The sequence below is a fragment of the Lipotes vexillifer genome, unplaced genomic scaffold (assembly GCF_000442215.2).
Source record: "Lipotes vexillifer unplaced genomic scaffold, Lipotes_vexillifer_v1.1 scaffold239, whole genome shotgun sequence".
Classification (NCBI taxonomy): Eukaryota; Metazoa; Chordata; class Mammalia; order Artiodactyla; family Lipotidae; genus Lipotes; species Lipotes vexillifer.
In genome coordinates this window covers 1293286-1313195 of record NW_006769620.1, presented here as the reverse complement: position 1 = coordinate 1313195, position 19910 = coordinate 1293286, and the positions used below count along the sequence as shown (strand labels likewise).

General features: G+C 45.1%; 1 protein-coding gene across 1 annotated transcript in view; it reads right to left on the bottom strand.

The window, feature by feature from the left end:
- The window catches only part of MAGI1 (membrane associated guanylate kinase, WW and PDZ domain containing 1), a 627906-nt gene extending 608568 nt beyond the window's left edge, over positions 1-19338 (bottom strand). Inside the window, 1 exon segment of the mRNA XM_007445682.1 lies at positions 19026-19338. Within this exon segment, the coding sequence (XP_007445744.1) occupies positions 19026-19338 (313 nt within the window).
- Between the last annotated feature and the right edge of the window lie 572 nt (positions 19339-19910).

Genomic DNA, 19910 nt, shown 5'->3' with positions numbered 1-19910 from the left:
GCATTCCTGACAGACCTGGGAAGGTCAGGCAAAGCTATGAGAAAGGAGAAAAAGCAGAAGAGAGGAGGCCAAGACATCAAGAAAACCTAACTGCACCTGCTTCTGAGGGCAGTGGGAAGACAAAAATCACATAGGAGAAGGTAGAAATCCAAATGCCCATTGGCAGATGAATGGATAAATAAAGGTGGTATAGCCATACAATGGAATATTACTCAGCTGTTAAAAGGAAGGAAATTCTGACACATGCTACAACATGGATGAAGCTTGAGGTCAGTACACTAAAGTGAAAGAAGCCACACACAAAAGGACAGACACTGTATGATTCACTCACATGAGGTACCTGGAGTAGTCTGACTTATACAGATGGAGACTAGAATAGTACCTGCCAGAGACGAGGGGAGGGGATAATGGGGAGTTAGTGTTTAATGGATACAGCGTTTGGGAAGATGAAAGAGTTCTGGAGATGGATGGTGGTGGTGATGGTCGCACAACAATGTGAATGTACTTAATGCCACTGAACTATACATTTTAAAAATGGCTGAAATGATCAAAATTTTATGTTACATATATTTCACCACCATTTTTCAAAAAGTCAAATAGAACCTTGCTATGGCCATAAGGTGCAAGTTCCATCACCTGGAACCGTGTCAGGAGAAAGCTGTGTGTCAGCACTGGAAGAGGCAGGCACTTGTGTCCGGACCTGCACAGGGCATGGCTGCGGATGGACAAACAGAAGCTCTGAGCTGTGATGAGCCAAGCAGACTCACCCCAAAGCATCCCCGGGGCACCAGTGTTTCCTTCCTCATGGAGGACACAAGGACTGTGGCCTCCCTGAGCACAAGAAAGGGTACCTGGCTTCCGGCCTTCCCCAGACCACACTCTAGAAGCTTCTATACCCTGAATTTGCACAGTGGTGCAGTGCCGTCTGAAGTAGATCCCACCACATGGCACGAGGCAATAATGCAGCATGCTGGTGGAAGCCTGGAGGAAACCCATTGCTGTCACTTAAATCTGAGGAGTGACCTGGGACAAGTAATGACTCTCAAGCCTCAGTGTTCCGACCTCTAAAATGGGAGAACTGTACACACACTTCATGGCTCGTGCTGAGGATTAAAGATCAGGTTTGGGCAGTGCTCAGAGTAAAGCCTGACCTGCCCAGCACTGAATCTCGTTCTGCTCTCATTGGCATCATTGCTACTAGCTTTCTCTGCTAGGCTTTCACTCCCATACTTGAAGTCCAACTGGCAGACGATGTGAGGAGGTGAGAGCTGGAAGGCTTCCCGACTTTGACAAGAAAGACAGACTTTTAGGCTCACACGATAAAGTAGGAGAAAGGCATTAGAGCTGAACTGTGAGAATGCCATGACCCAACATGATAAAAGGAAAAGCAAACATCCTTACTCTTCTTTGGGAGTTAATATCTGTCAACTGCTTTATTATTTGGGGTTCCTTTATTTTTCTCCCTTTTATCTTGGTCAGAGATGGGGTCCCTAATTATTGCTGGCTATACTTCACACACACACACACACAAACCCATGAGACAAAGATAAAGTGAGGACATTTTGTTGTGTGCATGTGCACATTTGATGTTATTATATTTTACAAACCTGGAACAAAACACCTTTAACCACTCCCCTGCCACCACACACACACACACACACACACACACACACACGCACACACACGAGCAGCCCATGCATATCCTCACATTTGTAACTTTCTGCTACCACCACTCAGGAGATGTAAAAGCAGACTATTTTCCTCCAAAGACTGTTTGCCTGGGTAACAGCATTTGGCCACATTCTCTTTACCTAAAGATGGCATCCCCCCCTCCACCCACCTACCACGGTTTTCGGAGCCAGGATTTGAACCCAATGTGCAATTCCAAAACTCCTAAGCATGGAGCTGTGTGGCCTCCAGCCAGACGCTACTATTATCATTGCTTTTTACAAATGAGGAAATTGAGGCACAGAGAGGCTGAGTCACATGCCCAAGGCCACACAGCTGGTAAGGAGTGGGCTGGTATTGAAATCAGGGCAGCACACTGTAAACACTTAGCTCTCTTGATTCACAGGGATCATGGTTCCCTATGGCCTGGGTTCCAGAGGTACGTGCTACAGCTAATGGGGCTGGTGACCTTCTTTGCATCCCCTGCATTCTGGGTACTCAAGGTCTTAAATCAGCCACCCAAGCTCAGGTCTTACCTCACTCAGCACAACACAGGCTTGTCCTGCTTATTTATCTCCCATTTTCCTCTTCAAGTCAGTGCTTGTCAAGCTTTGCCAGCAGACTGAGAACTTGTCTGCTCATCTCTCACTCTGCCCTTTGGGAATCGACAGCATGTCCCCATAGCTCTCCAGCACTGCTCAAAGCTCCTGGTTAATGTTCATCTCTTCCCCGAGCCATGTCCACATCTGAAGGCACCAACCACCATGAGAAGGCAACCATTTGGGTTGATTCATTCATTCACTGGTCCATTTAACAAATGTTTGTGCTGCTCAGCTGTCAGGTGCCAGGTACTGCTTTGCCATAAGAATAAGAAAGTATATGATTCAGGTTCCTGCCCTCAAGATAATTACACTCCGGTGGGACAGATAATAAACAAAGGGGCTAATTTCAGATAGTGATGAGGGTGAAGACAAAAGTAGAGTGATGAAGTGATGAGTGACTGGAGGACAGGAAGGTTCTATGAGAAGGTAACACTTGAGTCCGGACCAGGGTTTCTAAATCTTGGTTCTATTGCAGTAGGCTACAAGTAGCCAATGGTTTGCTTAAGCTTCCAGAATTGGTTTAGGGATTGCAGACCTAAGCCACTCAGCACACAGCATATGACATTCCTCTCACTTTCTCTCCCCCTAGCTGTAAATAAGCAGGCATGTCACCCCTTTTGCCATGGTCACCCATCTGCAAACAAGAGAAGCCATTCTAAGGCCAAGCCAGCACTGTGAAGAGAGCATTACTGAGAGAATCAAGGCTATCCCTTACAAGATCTAGGCTGTGTCCTTACAGCTGATGAGTATAGGCTGAAATCCAGCCCATACTCTGCTCTCCAGGCCATGCACAGATGTGTCTGCCCAGAAGAGATATACAGTTTCTACTTTGAACAAAGACATCATGTGGGCTAGTGGCAGCTCTGAAGCAAATCAGAGAAACAGGACCCATGCCCTGATCAAACCCTACCTGAAGCTCCCTCCTTGTTTGAAATTCTTGGTTACTTGCATCAGTTAATCTTCTTTGTTGTTTAAGTCATCTGAGTTGATTTTTATGACTTGTAACCAAAAGCATCAAGGTGATTAAATGGTTTATGCAACTCCAAGATAACTTAGAGTCTCCCTCTCTGCATAAAATACTCAAATTCAGATAATTTATTCCACCATTTGTGATATTAGGTGCTGGAGACAGAGCAGTCCACAGGAAAAACATCATCCCTAGCATCGCCATACACTGAGCTTCTTTAAGAAAACTGTCACCAGTAAATACATTGAGAAAGCGGTCAAAAGGACACTTGAAAACTACCTATCCCAGGCTTTCACATTTAACAAACATCAACACAAAGGGTCACTCCAGCCTCTTTTTCTTGGAGCAGCTGAATGTGTCACCAAAGAAATATGACTGTCCTCACCATTTGTAATGGCAATGTCTCCCGTACTGTTCAGTCTGGTAGACACCAGCCATGTGGCTACTTAGACTTAAATTTAAATAAATTCCATGTAAATAAAATGAAAAAATTCATTTTCATAGTGTGGCTGGTGAAAGGTAGCCACACCAGCCACATGACAAGCACACAATCTCCATATATGGCTAGTGGATAAAATATCAGACAGCATAGGTAAAGAACATTTCCATCACTGCAGAAAGTTCTACTGGATTGTACTTCCTTTCCTCCAGAGTTCCTTTCCTATTTTAAAAAGGCATGTGGTGGTGAGGAAGAGGTCTCTTCAATTGCCAGGTTAATGCTAGGATGCTGAAGCAAGAAAATGACCTTCCACATACACACCCGCACATAGCCAGTATGTGCGACCCTAGAAGAACCGGAGGCTCGAGTAACTCAGTTAGTCTTTCTATTCTCGCCTCCCTTCCCCAATCAGTGTTCATTCGAGTATAGAGTGGAGTCTGTTACCATCATTTATTAGGGAACTGGATTTGAAGTGGCCAGCATGTTAGAGCCTGGAGTCTCAAGCTTTCAATTTCCACAACCAGCCAGAACTTTTTCTAAAACGTGTGGATTCACAGGGACCACCCCCTAGGATTTTTGATTCCACAGGTCTGAGATGGGGCCTAGTAATCCCCATTTTTCATAAACCCTCTGGATGATTCTGAACCGGTGACCGTTCTGTGGACCATTCTTTGCAGTTGGGGTTATCAGGACTCCACTGGGCAGGGAGACATGAGTCAGCATCACTAACAAACTCGCCCGCAGATGCCCAGAGATTGCAAACTCGCCCAGGTAATTCTGATGTACTTTCCATTTACCTAAAACCCAATCTGTGGGCCACTGGTTCTGAAGTTGATCATTTTCTCCAATCAGCTCTGCCTGCAAGCTGTTGGCAGCCATCAGGTGAATATAAGTGCCTGGTAACAGGTGCCCAGGGCTGCAAATTTCCCTCACAGCCTTTCCAGGATGTCTCTCTTCCCTCAGGAATTCAGGCAATAGGGTGACTCATCATGTTTTATTAAAACCCATGGATGGGTTCCTTCCACCAAAAAAGACTCCAACAGTGACAACCGGCTATCATCTTCCCATTAATGCCATCTTCTCACAATTGTCTTCCTTGGAGATAATTATTTCATGCAAAATAACTTAAGCTTACATTTTTAGCTAAAATGTATCAGAAACAGATTCACATTGCTTAAGAAAGCCTGGTCCTTTCCTCCTTATGGCAGTTTTTTCCCGCAGACTTAGACAGAAATAGGCAAGAGCTGCATCAATTTTTCCTTTGCTGGGCATTCTCTCTCTCTGATATTTCTCTTATAAATCATGATATGTGTACAATGTATCAATATTGAAACAACACTTTGTGTTTTCTAAAGTCTTCCTAGACCCTGTGCAGGTACTAAACTGTGATTTTGCGTATGGCATGATTCACTATGGCTAGACTCTTTACCAAAGACCAAAGCTTGAGAAATTTACCAATGATTGTCCAGTCTCAAACACCGCAGAATGTAAGTTTTCCTGCTACATCTTATCCTTGGGCATTTTATGATTTTTTTAAAATATGTATTTATTTGTTTATTTATTTATTTTTGGCTGCACTGGGTCTTCATTGCAGCCCGCGGGATCTTTAGTTGCGGCATGCGGGATCTAGTTCCCAACCAGGGATCGAACCCCGGCCCCCTGCATTAGGAGCGCGAAGTCTTACCCACTGGACCACCAGAGAAGTCCCCCTTGGGCATGTTAAAGTAGAACAGGGGACTTCCCTGGTGGCCCAGTGGCTAAGACTCCACGCTCCCAACGCAGGGGGCTCTGGGTTCGATCCCTGGTCAGGGAACTAGATCCCACATGCTGCAACTAAGAGTTTGCATGCCGTAACTAAGACCCGGCACAGCCAAATAAATACATAAATAAAAATATTAAAAAAAAAAAAAAAAAAGTAGAACAGAAGCCAAATTTCATGCCAACTTGGGGGAATCCTGGGTGCCCCAAAAGTGGTGATCACAATGAAGGAGGTGGATCAGGGCATACAGTCGTCTCAACTGGAAAATGCTCCTTAGTTTTGTCTCACATCCAGAGTACTGGATCACAAATAGAATGTCCTATCTAGAATCTGAATTCCTAGACAGTCTCTTGGAATGTTCTTACTCTGATACGGATATGGAGAGAGGGAAGGGGACGAGAGAAGAGAGAATAGAAACACAGTCCCAATCCCCACCTGGCAGAGTTTGAACTCCATGTCGGGCTTTTGCTGACAACTACACAGTTTTCATTTTATACGCCCTTCCTAGCTTAGCTCTTGAACAGGAAAACTGCACTGCCTAAACTTCTAATCTGAATTACCCAAGTTCCCTTCCCCATCCTAGTCCAGCAAACCTGGTACCTGCCATGAACTCTGCAACGCAGAACAAGCTATTTCGCAGGCAAGAAAGAAGGGCTGCACTGGTTTTCAAAATACAAAATTCTACCAGATAACACTGGCCTGGAGAACAGAGGCTCGCCAGTCTTAGAGGTTAACTGTGTTCTGAAAGCATCCACTCTTGGAGTAAAAGTCTAGGTGCTGATTTACCTGTAGAATGCCCAAACAAGTCATGTTATTAGGGATTTTTCTTGCTATATTTAAAACTGCCCTAAGAAGTATACATAAAACTCATTCATTCTTTTATTTGTAAGACCACACATTTCACAGTAAAATCACCTTAGAGCAGAGAATGTATACTATTCCCAGTACATATTCATATAAATGTCATCATCGAGACACTACTCTGCACCCAGTTCTAAGATTCAGCAGACCACGACCCTGCAATAAAATAGTCCAAGAATCACGATCAGCTGTCAAAATATATCCTCTCCCCCACTCCTCGCAACTCGACTGGGAGAGCTGTCACTGGCTGACTCCCCCAATAATCTTACGTGGACAAACTGGACTACTTCTGGAACTTATTATTCACTTCAACCCACATTTGTGGACCCTTACTGTGTGTTGGTCACTATCCTGGGCCCTAAGAACACAGACAAGAGTAAGAAATGTGATGACTGCTCTTGAAGAGATGAAGTGTGAGAGACATCAAGTGGGAAAGACAGATATGTCAACCAGAGGCTGCAAGCCTGTTGCCTGAGGACCAAATATGGCTCCCAGATGTGTTTGGCTTGGTTTATCCATGCTTTTGGAAAACTTTGAATCAACACTATTACATTGGCAAAGTTCATTTTTTTAACAATCCAAGCTTCTGCGTTCTCTTGAAAGCTTGAAAAACCTGGCAACGGTGGGCAATGTCCCCACATGTCAACAACGGGCTGAAGCTGAGTGGCAGCTGCTCCCTTTTACCCTAGTCCCCACCACGCCCTAATGCCCTATAAAATACCCAGTCAGTATTTGCATTTGTGATGACTATTATAAAGGAACAATTCCAGGCCTACATAGGATCTATTCTGAGATAAGTAAAGAAATACAGGACTCTCACATCCAGGCAGCAAGGATTTAAGTTGATAAGTGGCCTGAAGAACAAGATGATGGTGGGAATTAGGTCTTTAAAAGATAAAATTCATGTAAGCCAAGAAGTTCTAGATATCTATCCAAAGAAAATAGCTGAAGAATTTCACTAAAATGTATATATAAGGATATTCATCAATGTGTTGGGTAAAATAGGAACTGAAAACAACCTAAATGTTCACTCTGAAAGCATATGATTTAACATATTATAGCACAACCAAAAACTGATTCCACAGCCATCAAAATGGTACAGTCAATCTACATGTAGCATAGAAAAAAAGTCTGTGATATCTTGTGAGGCACAAAGAAAAATCTCACCAAAACAGCGTGTGTGCGATTATCCAATTTTCAGAAAAAAAAGACCCTCCCAAAAAAATCTACCAAAAAAACATGTGTGTGTATTTACATATGTTTATATATATAAATGTCTGGAGGTGGGATTATGGGCCATGTGGATACATTTTCCTTTCATATATTCACATTTTTCTCTATCATACACATTGTTTAAATGAGGGAAAAAATTAATTTCACCATGAAAAAACCATAAGCTGTGGAAGCACAGACCAACCATGGAGAGTGACTGACAGTCATCCATGATCATAAAACTATTTGAGTTTTTAAAAGATTAGAAACCAAAAAATCTAGATGATGCCTATGCTTTCTTTAAAAAAAAAAAAAAAAAACCTACATGCTCCAACACCAAAGAAAGTCCTTTTTTAACTACTTGATCTTGAGTTTTGAATTCTTAACCAAGTCACACAGACTTAAACAGGCTGATAGTTGGAGGAGGAAATGAACAGGCTCTCCCTATCAGATGTAAATTCCAACACTTGGCCAAGAATCCAGGTGGTAAAATACTGACTCTATTTAAATCAAGCCAAAGTGATGCCTTCTGTGGTCGCGTTACATAAGCAATAGGCTCCATCACTGCACACATCTGGTCAGAATAAAGGCCCTCTAAGACCTTCAACACAATTAATTCAATATTTTCCCGACAGTTCAAAATGCTACAACAACTGGCAGACAACCATTTTAAATCATCACAGAAAAGTCAGACATATGGCTAAGTATATTTAATATGCTTTAAAAATAAGCCGCGGATCTTCGAGCCAACAAGATCTTAGGCAAGAATTTTCTTATTTATTTAAAAGTTATGCCTACCCATTACCTCAAAAGAATTCAATTCAAAAGTGATTGCTTGAGTACCTAGGGAGGGCAGAGATTGCAAAGAGACATAAAACAGGGATGCTGCTTTCAAGAATTCAAGAAACACACAATCCAGTACAGGAGACAGAAGAGCAAATCTACATTACAAGACACTATTGTGACTATTGAAATCATGTTGTGTGTGGGGGGAAAAAAAGACAGAGAGAGCACAGAGGAGGAAAGAATCAACAGTGTTGGTGAGGGAGATCAGGCAGGAGAAGGCAAATAAGCAGAATTGCTTGAAACTATATAGCAGCACCCTCTGTGTTCTGGCCAACAAACACTTTGGGAATCCTTTTTTTTTTTTTTTTTTAATTTCTGGGACTCTCTTTGGTAGCGTCACCAGGCATGGTATGCTGTCTCAGGCAGCAATATTACAGCCTAACACACTTGACTAGAGGTCAACACACTTCTAGTGCGGAAACCTGGGATAAGAATTTTGGAACCAGGCGGATCTGAGCTTGAATCTCACCTCTGTCAGCTGCCTGGAGGCCAGGATAAATTACTTGAACTCTCCAGCTAATTTTCTCAGGGCTAAAATAAGAATTACATCATCTACCCATGTAAAAACCTAACCGGGGTCTCAGGGACATGTTGGAAGATCAATATTAGTTACCGTGATTAGTTTACTGCTCCTATTTCAGATTCTCAGTCTCAACCATGAAGTTATACCTTAGAGAAGAGTTTTTCAGTCTCAGCGTTAGGGCCATTTGGGGTTGGACACCACTCTCTGCCATGGGGGCTGTACTGTGTAGGATGTTTAGCAGCATCCCTGGCCTCAGCTCCCTCAATGCCACTAGCACTCCCCCTTCCGGAGCGGTAACAACCAAAAATGTCTCCAGACATTGCCAAATGTCCCTTGCGGGTCAAAATCACCCCCAGTTGAAAATCACTGCTTTAGAGGAAATCATTGTTGGGTCTTCACTTCTGAAGTGAAAATTAACATGGCTGCTATTAGGTAGGCATTGCTGTAAGCACTATTTACACGCCAAGCAGAGGACAAAGTATTTTGCATACGTTTTCTCATTTAATCCTCACAACCACTCTACGAGGTAGGTATTATTCTCGTTTTCACCTGGAACAACTGAGGTTCTGGGAGGTCAACATGCCCATGGTTCTTCAGCTGGAGTTGGACCTAACCAGCTTGACTCCAAACCCTTATAACACCAAGCCCTGCTGCCTCCCCAGCCTTTCCTGATTTGGGAGCTCAGGTGTGGTGCCAGGAAGATCAGAGGACCTCAGTGTCCAGTTCTCAAGGATCACCCTTGCTGGTACTGCCCTGCCCAGGACCTCCAGGGAGTAAGGAGAGGACCTGTCCTTCCTTTACACATTACTGAACCTGGGTCCCAATGACCATCATTAGAATCAATTCGTCACCAGTGACAACATAGAAGTTTAGGCAGCTCAGACCTCTACCACACGGTGACATCTAGAGGCTTCCTTCTTACTTGTCTGAACTAATCCAGTCTCAGCCTTTTGAAATAGTGGCATCTGAATCAGGCAGAAAAATGGGGGCTTTTTCTAGACTTGAAAAGCTCTCCAGGGAACTGTGTACCACAATCTCTATCTCTCAAGAGATTCTTTCTTCTCTCCCAAGTGCTTTCCAACAGGGAACGTTCAAACAATAACAGAAGCCAATATTTTGTGGGCGCTCAACACGTGCCAGGCCCTGTGCCGTGTGGTTTACCTCAATCTCCTCCTTCTATCTCGCCCTGAGTAACCCAGCTAGTGAACTGAAAAGGCTGGTTTCTAACCCAGCTCAGCCTGAGTCCAAAACCTGCCGATCTACAACACATCAATAAATGGCTACTTGTGGATTATCTTACGAGCAGCGCTGCAGTCCTGTTAACACTGTATAGGGCAATAATTGTGAAACATGGCTTATAATCAGGGCATAATGGCCTTTTAATTGCACCATCATGCCACTGTCCATAAAGAGAGCTTCGAGTCCCACAATGGGCTGAGAGATTAGCCTTACTGTGGAACACATAACTGCATTCCGTTAAAGGCGCACACTGACGGCTCTGTTGGCAATAGGAATGGGGTTGACACCTTAGCCGGGAGGATGTAATTCTCTTACGTAACTCATTCTCACCACACTGCAGATGGTAACAGGAAAAGTCTATACACACAGCTGACGGCGCCCAGAAGAACGTCTCACGGTCCACTGGAGGGTGAGAGAGTGTGCAAAGTTCGCTGACAGACTCAGCACAGTGCTGCCTTAAATCCCTAAAATAAAGACCATTTTGAGCCCTGCCAGCAATGCTCACTGTCTTCAAGAATACTCCTAGATCAATCATTGAAGCTCTATTTAGCCCAACTCATGGACTGCAAGTGTTAAACCCTTATCAAGTTTAATGCGATCCATCACAAAGTACCTACATTTTCAGAGACTTTCAAATATTGGAATTTTCAGAGGCAACCGAGCCCAGCAGAGTTATTCTAGTTCTAAATCTGACAGTGGACGTTCAAGAAATACTGGAGCAATTACTATGCATCAGGCACTATTCTCAGTACTGAGATCAACAACAGCCCTGCCCTCTCGGAGCTTATATTAAAGAAAGAGAGACAAAACAAGGAACTTAGTTATTTTGAAATGATCGACATATGATAAAGTAAAATAAAGCAGAGGAGGGGAATAGGGAATGACAAGGCAAGTGGGAAAGACTTGAAGTTCGTGAGAGAGTAAGCCTCCCAGGTGTCCAGGTCGGGCCAGCAGGCCACGGCCAGGGAGAGAGAAGACAAGTCACAGGCCAGATTGTGAGTCACTGGGAGGACTTCCGTTTCCCCTCGGCGAAAGGGACTAGAGACATGATTGCACGTAATGGATTACTCCATTCTTTAATCACTTGCCTATGAAAAGAGAAGATTACTATTTGATCATAAAAGACATTGCTCAGAATTTCCTGGCGGTCCAGTGGTTAGGACTCAGCGCTTTCACTGCCGGGGGCCTGGGTTCCATCCCTGGTCGGGGAACTAAGATCCCGTAAGCCTCGAGGCACGGCTAAAAATAAAATAAAACAAAAGACATTGTTCAAATTATGTTTGCTACGTGCCTTCAGAAAGTATGACATCCAGAACACACTGGACCCTCCATAGGCCACACTATACTATAAAGCAAAAGTCAGCATCACTTGCTTGTCCTTGACATCCATGGGGGTTCAGCTGTGAACACACCAAAACAAATTCACCAGACATACTATATGGATGTCGACATCCATAGGGATGCAGTAGAGCAAAGCGCCAATATTTACCAAGGATTTTTCAAGGTTATAGATCTCACATATGAGCTGCATAAAGACAGGCAGGAAGGCAGTAACCTACTTTTTTAGGATATGAATGCCAGCCCTTAACGAATTTGACAGCCTTTATTCTCAGTGTATACAAAATCAGTATATCCTGTTACACATATATACAAACTCAAGGAAGGGACCACTAACATCAGAGACTGGTGTTTTGCATTAAATAACCATCGTTTATAAAGCAACATCCTTCATGTAAACCCTTGTGGTGAGGAGATGTCAGAATGTTTTCTCTTATAAACCACTTAATTCCCCTTGGTGGATATCATCAATTCTGCCATCCGAAACTAGCTGGGTAATGAATGCCAACAAATGCAGTGAGCCAACTGTATGCCACTGCATCATAAGGTCAAGCTAATCTATTTTTAAATAACACAGCCATTGGCAAAGGGCGGCCTCCAGAAACAATGGACATGTTGGGTTGCCTGTCCTTGCATTATTTTTTGTAAAAGCTGTAGAATGTTCCACAATGTAACCTAAAAATATCCTTCAGAGAGTGGTCTTTTGGCAGCAAGAACAAAAATAGATTGATTTTTGAAAGTTTAAGTTAAAAGAAAAAAAAAGACGTAAACACCAAGCACAGTTTAAGAGCAAGAGGGGACAAAAATCAGACTGTTTTCTGTAGCAAAGACCCAGTTTGCTGTCGGCTGGAAACACTGTACACAAGGACAATGCACAAGAAAACGGAGGTAAGGTGTCATTCTTCTGGATGCTGACATAGACCAGGTCCCGCATAAACAGAAAACAGAAAAGCTCCTCATCACCCTGCTTGCTGAATGAACACCTGAAATTTCACTTCTTAAACTCCACCTAGAGTCAACAGGCAGAAATACTTAAATACAATTCATTAAGCCTTGTCCGTCATTTATTTATTTATAGCTCGGTATAAATTATTAGACACTGAGAATCAGCTGACTGTAAAATCTGGTGATGAGAAAATGAACATATTAGGATCGTAAATGACAAGAAATCAAAGACAAATACGGAGGAAAGAAGGAAAGATGTGGATGTCCTGGTCTGCACTCACCATCCGAATAAGAAGCAACAAGAGGGCTTCCCTGGTGGCACAGTGGTTGAGAGTCCGCCTGCCAATGCAGGGGACACGAGTTTGTGCCCCGGTCTGGGAGGATCCCCCATGCCGCGGAGCAGCTGGGCCCGTGAGCCATGGCCGCTGAGCCTGCGCGTCTGGAGCCTGTGCTCCGCAACAGGAGAGGGCACAACAGTGAGAGCCCTGTGTACCGCAAAAAAAAAAAAAAAAAAAGAAGCAACAAGAGAAAATTCATTTATGCAGCCAACAAATTTTAGTGAACACCTATGACTTGCCAGGTACTATTTTAGGTGCTGGGAAATAGAGGGGTGAACAAGTGAGATAAACTTCTTGTTTTCATGGACCTTACATTCCAGTGGGAAGAGAGACAGACAATAAAGAAGCAAAAGAAGAAGATAATGTGAAATTACGAGGTTGTTTTTTTTTTAATATATAAATTTATTTATTTATTTATGGCTGCTTTGGGTCTTCGTTGCTGCACGTGGGCTTTTCTCTAGTTGTGGCAAGCGGGGGCTACTCTTCATTGCGGTGCACGGGCTGCTCATCGCCGTGGCTTCTCTTCTTGTGGAGCACGGGCTCTAGGCGCATGGGCTTCAGTAGTTGTGGTGCGCAGGCTCAGTAGTGTGGCTCACGGGCTTCATTGCTCCGTGGCACGTGGGATCTTCCCAGACCAGGGCTCAAACCCATGTCCCCTGCATTGGCAGGCAGATTCTTAACCACTGTGCCACCAGGGAAGCCCGATAATGTGAAATTGTGTCAAAGCTTTGAAACACAAACCAGGATGAGGGGATGGCATGTGATCCAAGGCGCTATCTTATACGGGGTCAGTGGAATGGTGGTGCCAGCTCCTACTGGCTCCAATTACATGGATCTCTTCCCAACTCCAGTGACGCTACAAATCAGTCTCCCCTCCACCAAAGCCGGCTGTTAAGCCTTTAGCAGCACACCACCGGATGAGAAGGTCTTTCTGAAGAGACACTAAGGAGAGGAGTCAATCCTGTGGCCATCCTGGCAGAGTGTAGCGGGGGGTGGAAGAGGCAGAGAAAAAGCAAGACCAGAGACTGCGATGCAGAATTCACAGGAAACTCAGCAAGACATGGCACTGTATTTCAAAATGAGAACAGAATTATTTTGTTACAGAGCTCTTGTAATATATTCCAACTGGTCAAAATAAACACACAATGTCAAAACAAAACCCAGAAAGGCACAAAGAACTATATTGAATTGTATGTGGTCCTAAGTCCCTCATTACGGTGAAGGGAAGGGTCTGGTGGTAGTGTTGTGGTTTTTATTTTTTATTTTATTTTTGTGTGTGTGTGTGTGGTTTTTAAATTGTGACTTATTTATTGCCTCCATTCTGTCTATAAAAAAAGTGGAGGGACAGTTTGGTTCCTGGGTAATTTGCAAAGCCACAAAATTCACTTACAAAAATATGTAAGTGTGACCTATAATATTACCAGTTTGGGAAACTACAATCACACCCTTCTAAACTTTTGGAGTCTGGGTTATTCAGGGAATCTTAGCATTTTAGGAGCGCAAAGGATCTAAAAGGATACATCCACTTATTTTAGGTATGAAGAAAGGCCCAAAGAGGTGACTCACCAGAGATGACAGCACTAGTGGCCAAGCTTGTTCTAGAACACAGATCACCTGCCCCACTCGATGCCATATTTCCAATGCAGTCTATACCCTAGGACAGTGGTGCTCAAAATTGGGCATGCATGAGAGTCACCTTGTTAAAAACACGGCACAGGCTCCACCCTCCTGAGTTTAGGTATCAGTAGGGCTGAGGCCCGGGAATCTGCATGTTTAACCAGTTCCCAGGTGATGTTAATACCACTGGTCTGGGGAGCCTACTTTGAGACCCACTGACCCAGGAACTAGAAGCATGTGGGTTTTGAAATCCAACACGGCTGAGTTCCAGCTCTACTTCAGCCACTTGTATGACCCTTGAAGAAGCCACCCACACTCTCTGGACCTCAGTTTCTGACACGTTGAGTCCAGTTGGGAGGAATAAAGAACAAAATGCCCATAAAGCACTAGCTTAGCCAAGGGCCTGGCACTTCCTAAACCAAGCGCTCAAAAAATACTAGGTATATCCTAGAGCTAAGCTTCCTTAATTGTAGTAGTTCCCCCTTATCTGCTGTTTTGCTTTCTGTGATTTCAGTTACTCACAGTCAACCACGGTCTGAAAATATTAAACAGAAAATTCCAGAAATACACGATTTAGACGTTTTAAATTGTACACCAATAGCAGGATGAAATTTCCCGCCTTCCCCCTCTGTCCTGCCCAGGACATGAATCATCCCTTTGCCCAGGGTATCCTGCCCATTGGTTACTTAGTAGGTCAGTTATCAAATTGACTATCCAGGTACCACACTGCTTGTGTTCAAGTGACGCTTATTTTACGCAGTAATGACCCCAAAGCACAAGAGGAGTGATGCTGGCAGTTCGGATCTGCCCGAGAGAAGCCGTAAAGTGCTTCCTTGAAGTGAAAAGGTGAATGTTCTCGACTTAATAAAATCGTATGCTGTGGATGCTAAGATCTACAGTAAGAACGAATTTTCTATCTGTGAAATTGTGAGAAGGAAAAAGAAATATGTGCTAGCTTTGCTGTCATACTTAAAACTGCACAAGTTGTAGCCACAGTGCATGATAAGTGCTTAGTTAAGATGGAAAAGGCAGTAAATTTGTACAGTAAGATATTCTGAGAGAGAGGGAGACCACATTCCCATAACTTTTATTATACTACATAGTTATAATTTGTTCTCTCTCATGTTGTGTTTAATCTCTTACTGTGTCTGATTTGGAACGTATCACCCGCAGATAAGGGGGGATTACTGTACTTTTCCTCTTTTTCCACATACACTAGAATGGCTAAAGTTCAAAAGACAGACCAGATCAAAGACTGGCAAAGATGTGGCCGAACTGGAATATTTACAGCAGCTTTATTCATAATAGATGAAAAAATAAACAGTCCAAATGTCCATTGACAAGCAAAAATGTAAACAATCTGGTATATGTATGCAATGGAATACTACTCAACAATACAAAACAACCGTGATACACACAATATGTGAAAAAAGCCAGACACAAAAGAGTACACACTGCATTATTTCATTTATATGAATTTCAATGACAGGCAAGATTAATCCATGGTGAGAAAAATCAAACAGTCAATGCCTCTGGAAGAGGTGGGGGGAACTGACTAGAAAGGAACAGGAGGGAAATTTCTGGGGTGATGGAAGTGCTCTGTATCTTGCTTTGGGTGAAGCTAACATGAGCATATACACTTGTCAAAACCCATCAAACTATATACTTAAGATCTGCGCATTTTATTACAGGTAAACATATACCTATAGTATATATAGTACATATATATGCTTTATTATATATATAAAGTAACATTTATTTTATATAACATATATACGTATTTGTACGTTCTTATTAGGCACTTTTGTGACAAAAGACTGTCCTCTCCACTTAAAATGAATCAACTCTAACCTGGTAGATCCATTTAGCTTGATTCTTTCACAATCCAGTCCTGCTTCACATAATACCATTTGCTACAGACTATTTCGGTCTGTGCATCTTTTCAGAGAGTTGCCATGAAACAGAAACAGCAGAATCTTCTCCCACAAGAAGACCATGACATTTTCATACAGACAGCACCCAGAGTGACCCGTGTCCCTGGTAGTGGCTAGTTGAAGGTGCAAACACAAAAGTAACATTTTTCCTTTACCATGTACCAAGTAGAAGCCTATCTAATATGATTAAAACACAGTAATGAAAGCACAGGAAGAGCAATTTCGTAGTATAATTTAACTCTTGTTCTCAATATAAAAGAGCAGGCTGGTGAAATGCTTTCTAGTGCCGTCTTTCTGTAATGAAGATGTTAGAAGAGCTACCTGTGCCTGTGTAATCATTACAGGAAATAGTAGCTTTTATACTGTGGTGGATTCCAGGCCATTCAAGCGTCCCCATAAATATCTTTATTCTATCCCATTACAAGAAGAACAAGTAGATTTGCCTACACATATACACACACACACATTCTATGAGCATTCCTACGTAGCTACAGTTTCCTTCGAACCCAGAGATACCTGATTCCAAACACACTTTGTTAGCTGACCAACCCTTCCGGACTGCCATGATGAGGTGGCCCTGGGACGATGCCTCCCAATCTTTGGTAACTGATGGAGGGAGGCTCAGCCACATGCAGTAGCTTGCACACTGAGAACAAGCCCCCACTGGACCCATTAGACACCAGGAGACCCCCGCACAGGACATGCAGGAACTCCTGCCTGTCCTTCCACCAGCCCTTTCTCCAAAATGCCCCTGCACGGCGACCAGCAGCTGATCCCATCAAATGCTACAGTATTTTCTCTACAGTTCTATCAAGTCCTAATAATCCAGGTACTGGTATTAACTTCATAATTCAGGTTCCTGACACTAAAAGCTAGACTTAGAAATAAATAACTGCCCCAATTCACTTTAAACATAACAATAATAGCTAATCTTTATTGAGCACTTACTGTGTGCCAGGCACTGTTCTGCACCCTTTGTGCTTATTAGTTTATGTGACTCAAGAAAGCCAGTTTACAGATGAGGGAGGACACATTCTCAAGTGAGGCAAGGTGATGGACCTCAACCAAAGCTGGGGAGATGTGCAATGAATGAGCCACAGTCTCTCCCTTCAATGAGCTTACCACCTTGTATGGAAATGAGGGGAAGGAACTAACATAGTTCAGAGTAAGTAAAAAAACTACAAGATACACCTTTAGGGGAGTCCAGAGGAAGAAGGATTCGTTCATCTGGGCAGGATGCCTGAGGGCTTCTTGGAGGAGGTGTGCAAGCGCACAATGAGGACATAAATGGAAGGAGCTTTCCATAACCGTCAGTCCCTCGGCTCCCAAAGCTACCAAAAGGCCCAGCTCTTCTCCCTGTCCCCCTCCTCCGTTTCATTTGGAACGGGCCTGTTTCCAAAAGAGGACTAGCTCAGCCCAACCCTTCTTTCCTCTGACACATTCCTCCAGCTGCTGCTTGCCCTTCCAAGCCCACGCAGGCACATATGGGAACCTTTCACCAGGGCTCAACCTGGTGCTTTCACGGGGAAGAACCTGCGTCATGGTGCATGGTCATACAAGGGCTCCCTTTAAGGGAGTCCAGTCCTTCTCTATTGGACTGTATCAGGGACAGCCCCATGCCTGCACCAAACTAAGATGTAAGGGACTCCCCGCCCCCACCAGCAGCCATCATAAAGGTCATCACTCCTCCAGGCTTCTGAGAGATGAATTTGCTTCCACTCCCTCCTCTCCAGGGCGCTCCTCGGGGCTCCCATGGTCATTCCCCCACCTCCTCCTCCTCAGTGCTTAAGGCTCTGCAACAAGGGCTCACACCATCACTCTTGGCATCTGTGTGACCTTGGACGAGTAACTGAACCAACATCAGTCCCAGTTTCCTTATCTGTAACATGGGGTTTATAAGAACAACTCGGTCTCAGAACTGTTGTCAATCAGAGCAAGATAGTGCAAGAAAAGCATTCTACATAGAGCCTGGCACGTAGTAAGCTAACAGGAAAGAGCAGCTATCATCGTCATCACAGGGATGATGATGGTCTTAGTGATGGAGATGGTGGTGATGTTGGTGGCAGTATAAACTTGGGCTTGAGTAGCACTGAAATACCCTCTCCATTCTCTCCCCCCAACCGCCACCCACGAGCCTGGGGCCGGGCCACACGGTCGAGACACATGCGTCATCCTGCTGTGGGGTGAATGCAGGATCTTCAGGCGGCGGGCTTTGGAACTGCCAGGAGGTGATGCCCGGACCCACCTGGGCAGTCGCGGGTGACGCTAACTTTCTGACGGAGGCGGCCCAACAACCAAAGACCCTCACCTCCTTCGTACCCATTCTCCAGGTCTGGAAACAGACAAATGGCCAAAGAACGCAGCAACCGCGCCTGCTGCAACGCTCGCCCAGGGAGTCAGGAGAGCGTCCACGTTGCCCCTGCCAACTCTCCTCGAGGTGCAGGCAAGCTGTGCTGCACTTGGTGGCAGAGATAACAGGTTGGCAAACCAGGCCTGGGAAAAATCTCCGCGCTTCCCCGCGCAAACCCAAGCCCCTCTTCCCAACGCAGGTGAGCAAACAACCCACAACCTCTCAACAACTCTGTATTTCACTATATCACAGGGCGCACGGCCTCAACTTCCCCTCTATGCCGCATTCGCAGGAGAAAAGCGGGAAATCGAGTTGGGGGGCGGGGGGAGCCTCCGCAGGCCGATTCCCTTTTCTGGGGGTGCCTCCGGGAGGCGCGTCCCGTCTTACCTTGTCTGACGGCTTTGAAGGTGACGGCCTCCTTGCAGCTGTCGATAACTCCCAGTACGTCATAGCGGGGTAAACCGGACACCCGGATCCCCTGCACCTCCAGAAGCAGCTCCCCCTCGCCCAGCCGAGGGCCCTGGCCGCCGCCGGGAAGCCCCGCCGCCTCGGCCGCCGCCACCGCTCCGACATACGGAAACTCTCCGTTCTCCGCGCCCCCCAGCACCGTCACCCCCAGCTCGCCCTGGGGTCCCCGCTTCACGGTGAATTCGTGAACCCTGCTAGTCCAGTGGTTCTTCTTCTGGATCACTTTCGACATGATGACTTACGCCCCTCCTCCCCCCCCCAAAAAAATAACAATAAAATGAGAGACAGGTGCCTTCCACAGCACAAGCCCCCAAGCCCACGCTGGTTCAGGGGAGAGACATCTCCCCCCAAATAACGCAACGGGGGAGAGAAACTTGGCAGACTCGCTCCCTGCACACACTCGCGCACTCAAGCCATCATAAAACAAACTTTCTGGGCTTCCCCGCGAGCCCTGCACAGGCGCCCGCGAGCTTTGTTTGCATTCCGGTGCTTCTAGGTCCACGTTCCGGCGCCTGACCGTGCTCTCCGGGGCCAGAGTCCACTCTGCGCCGCTTGGGTTATTTTTTTCCTTCCTTCCTTTCTTTCTTGCCTCTTAGAAATGCGGTGTGTCCTCTTTGCCTCCCGCCTGGCTCGCCTTTCCTCGCTGGCGGGCTGTTACTGAGGGTTAGGGGAAGCCCTTCCAGCCAGTTGCTGGGAGCCCTGGATACGCGGTTGAGGAGCGCGGCGGGAGTTGGGGGCGGGGGGCGGGGCGGGGGAGAGGGACAGGAGGGAAGTGCCTGCGTCCCCTTTAAGCAGATACAAAGG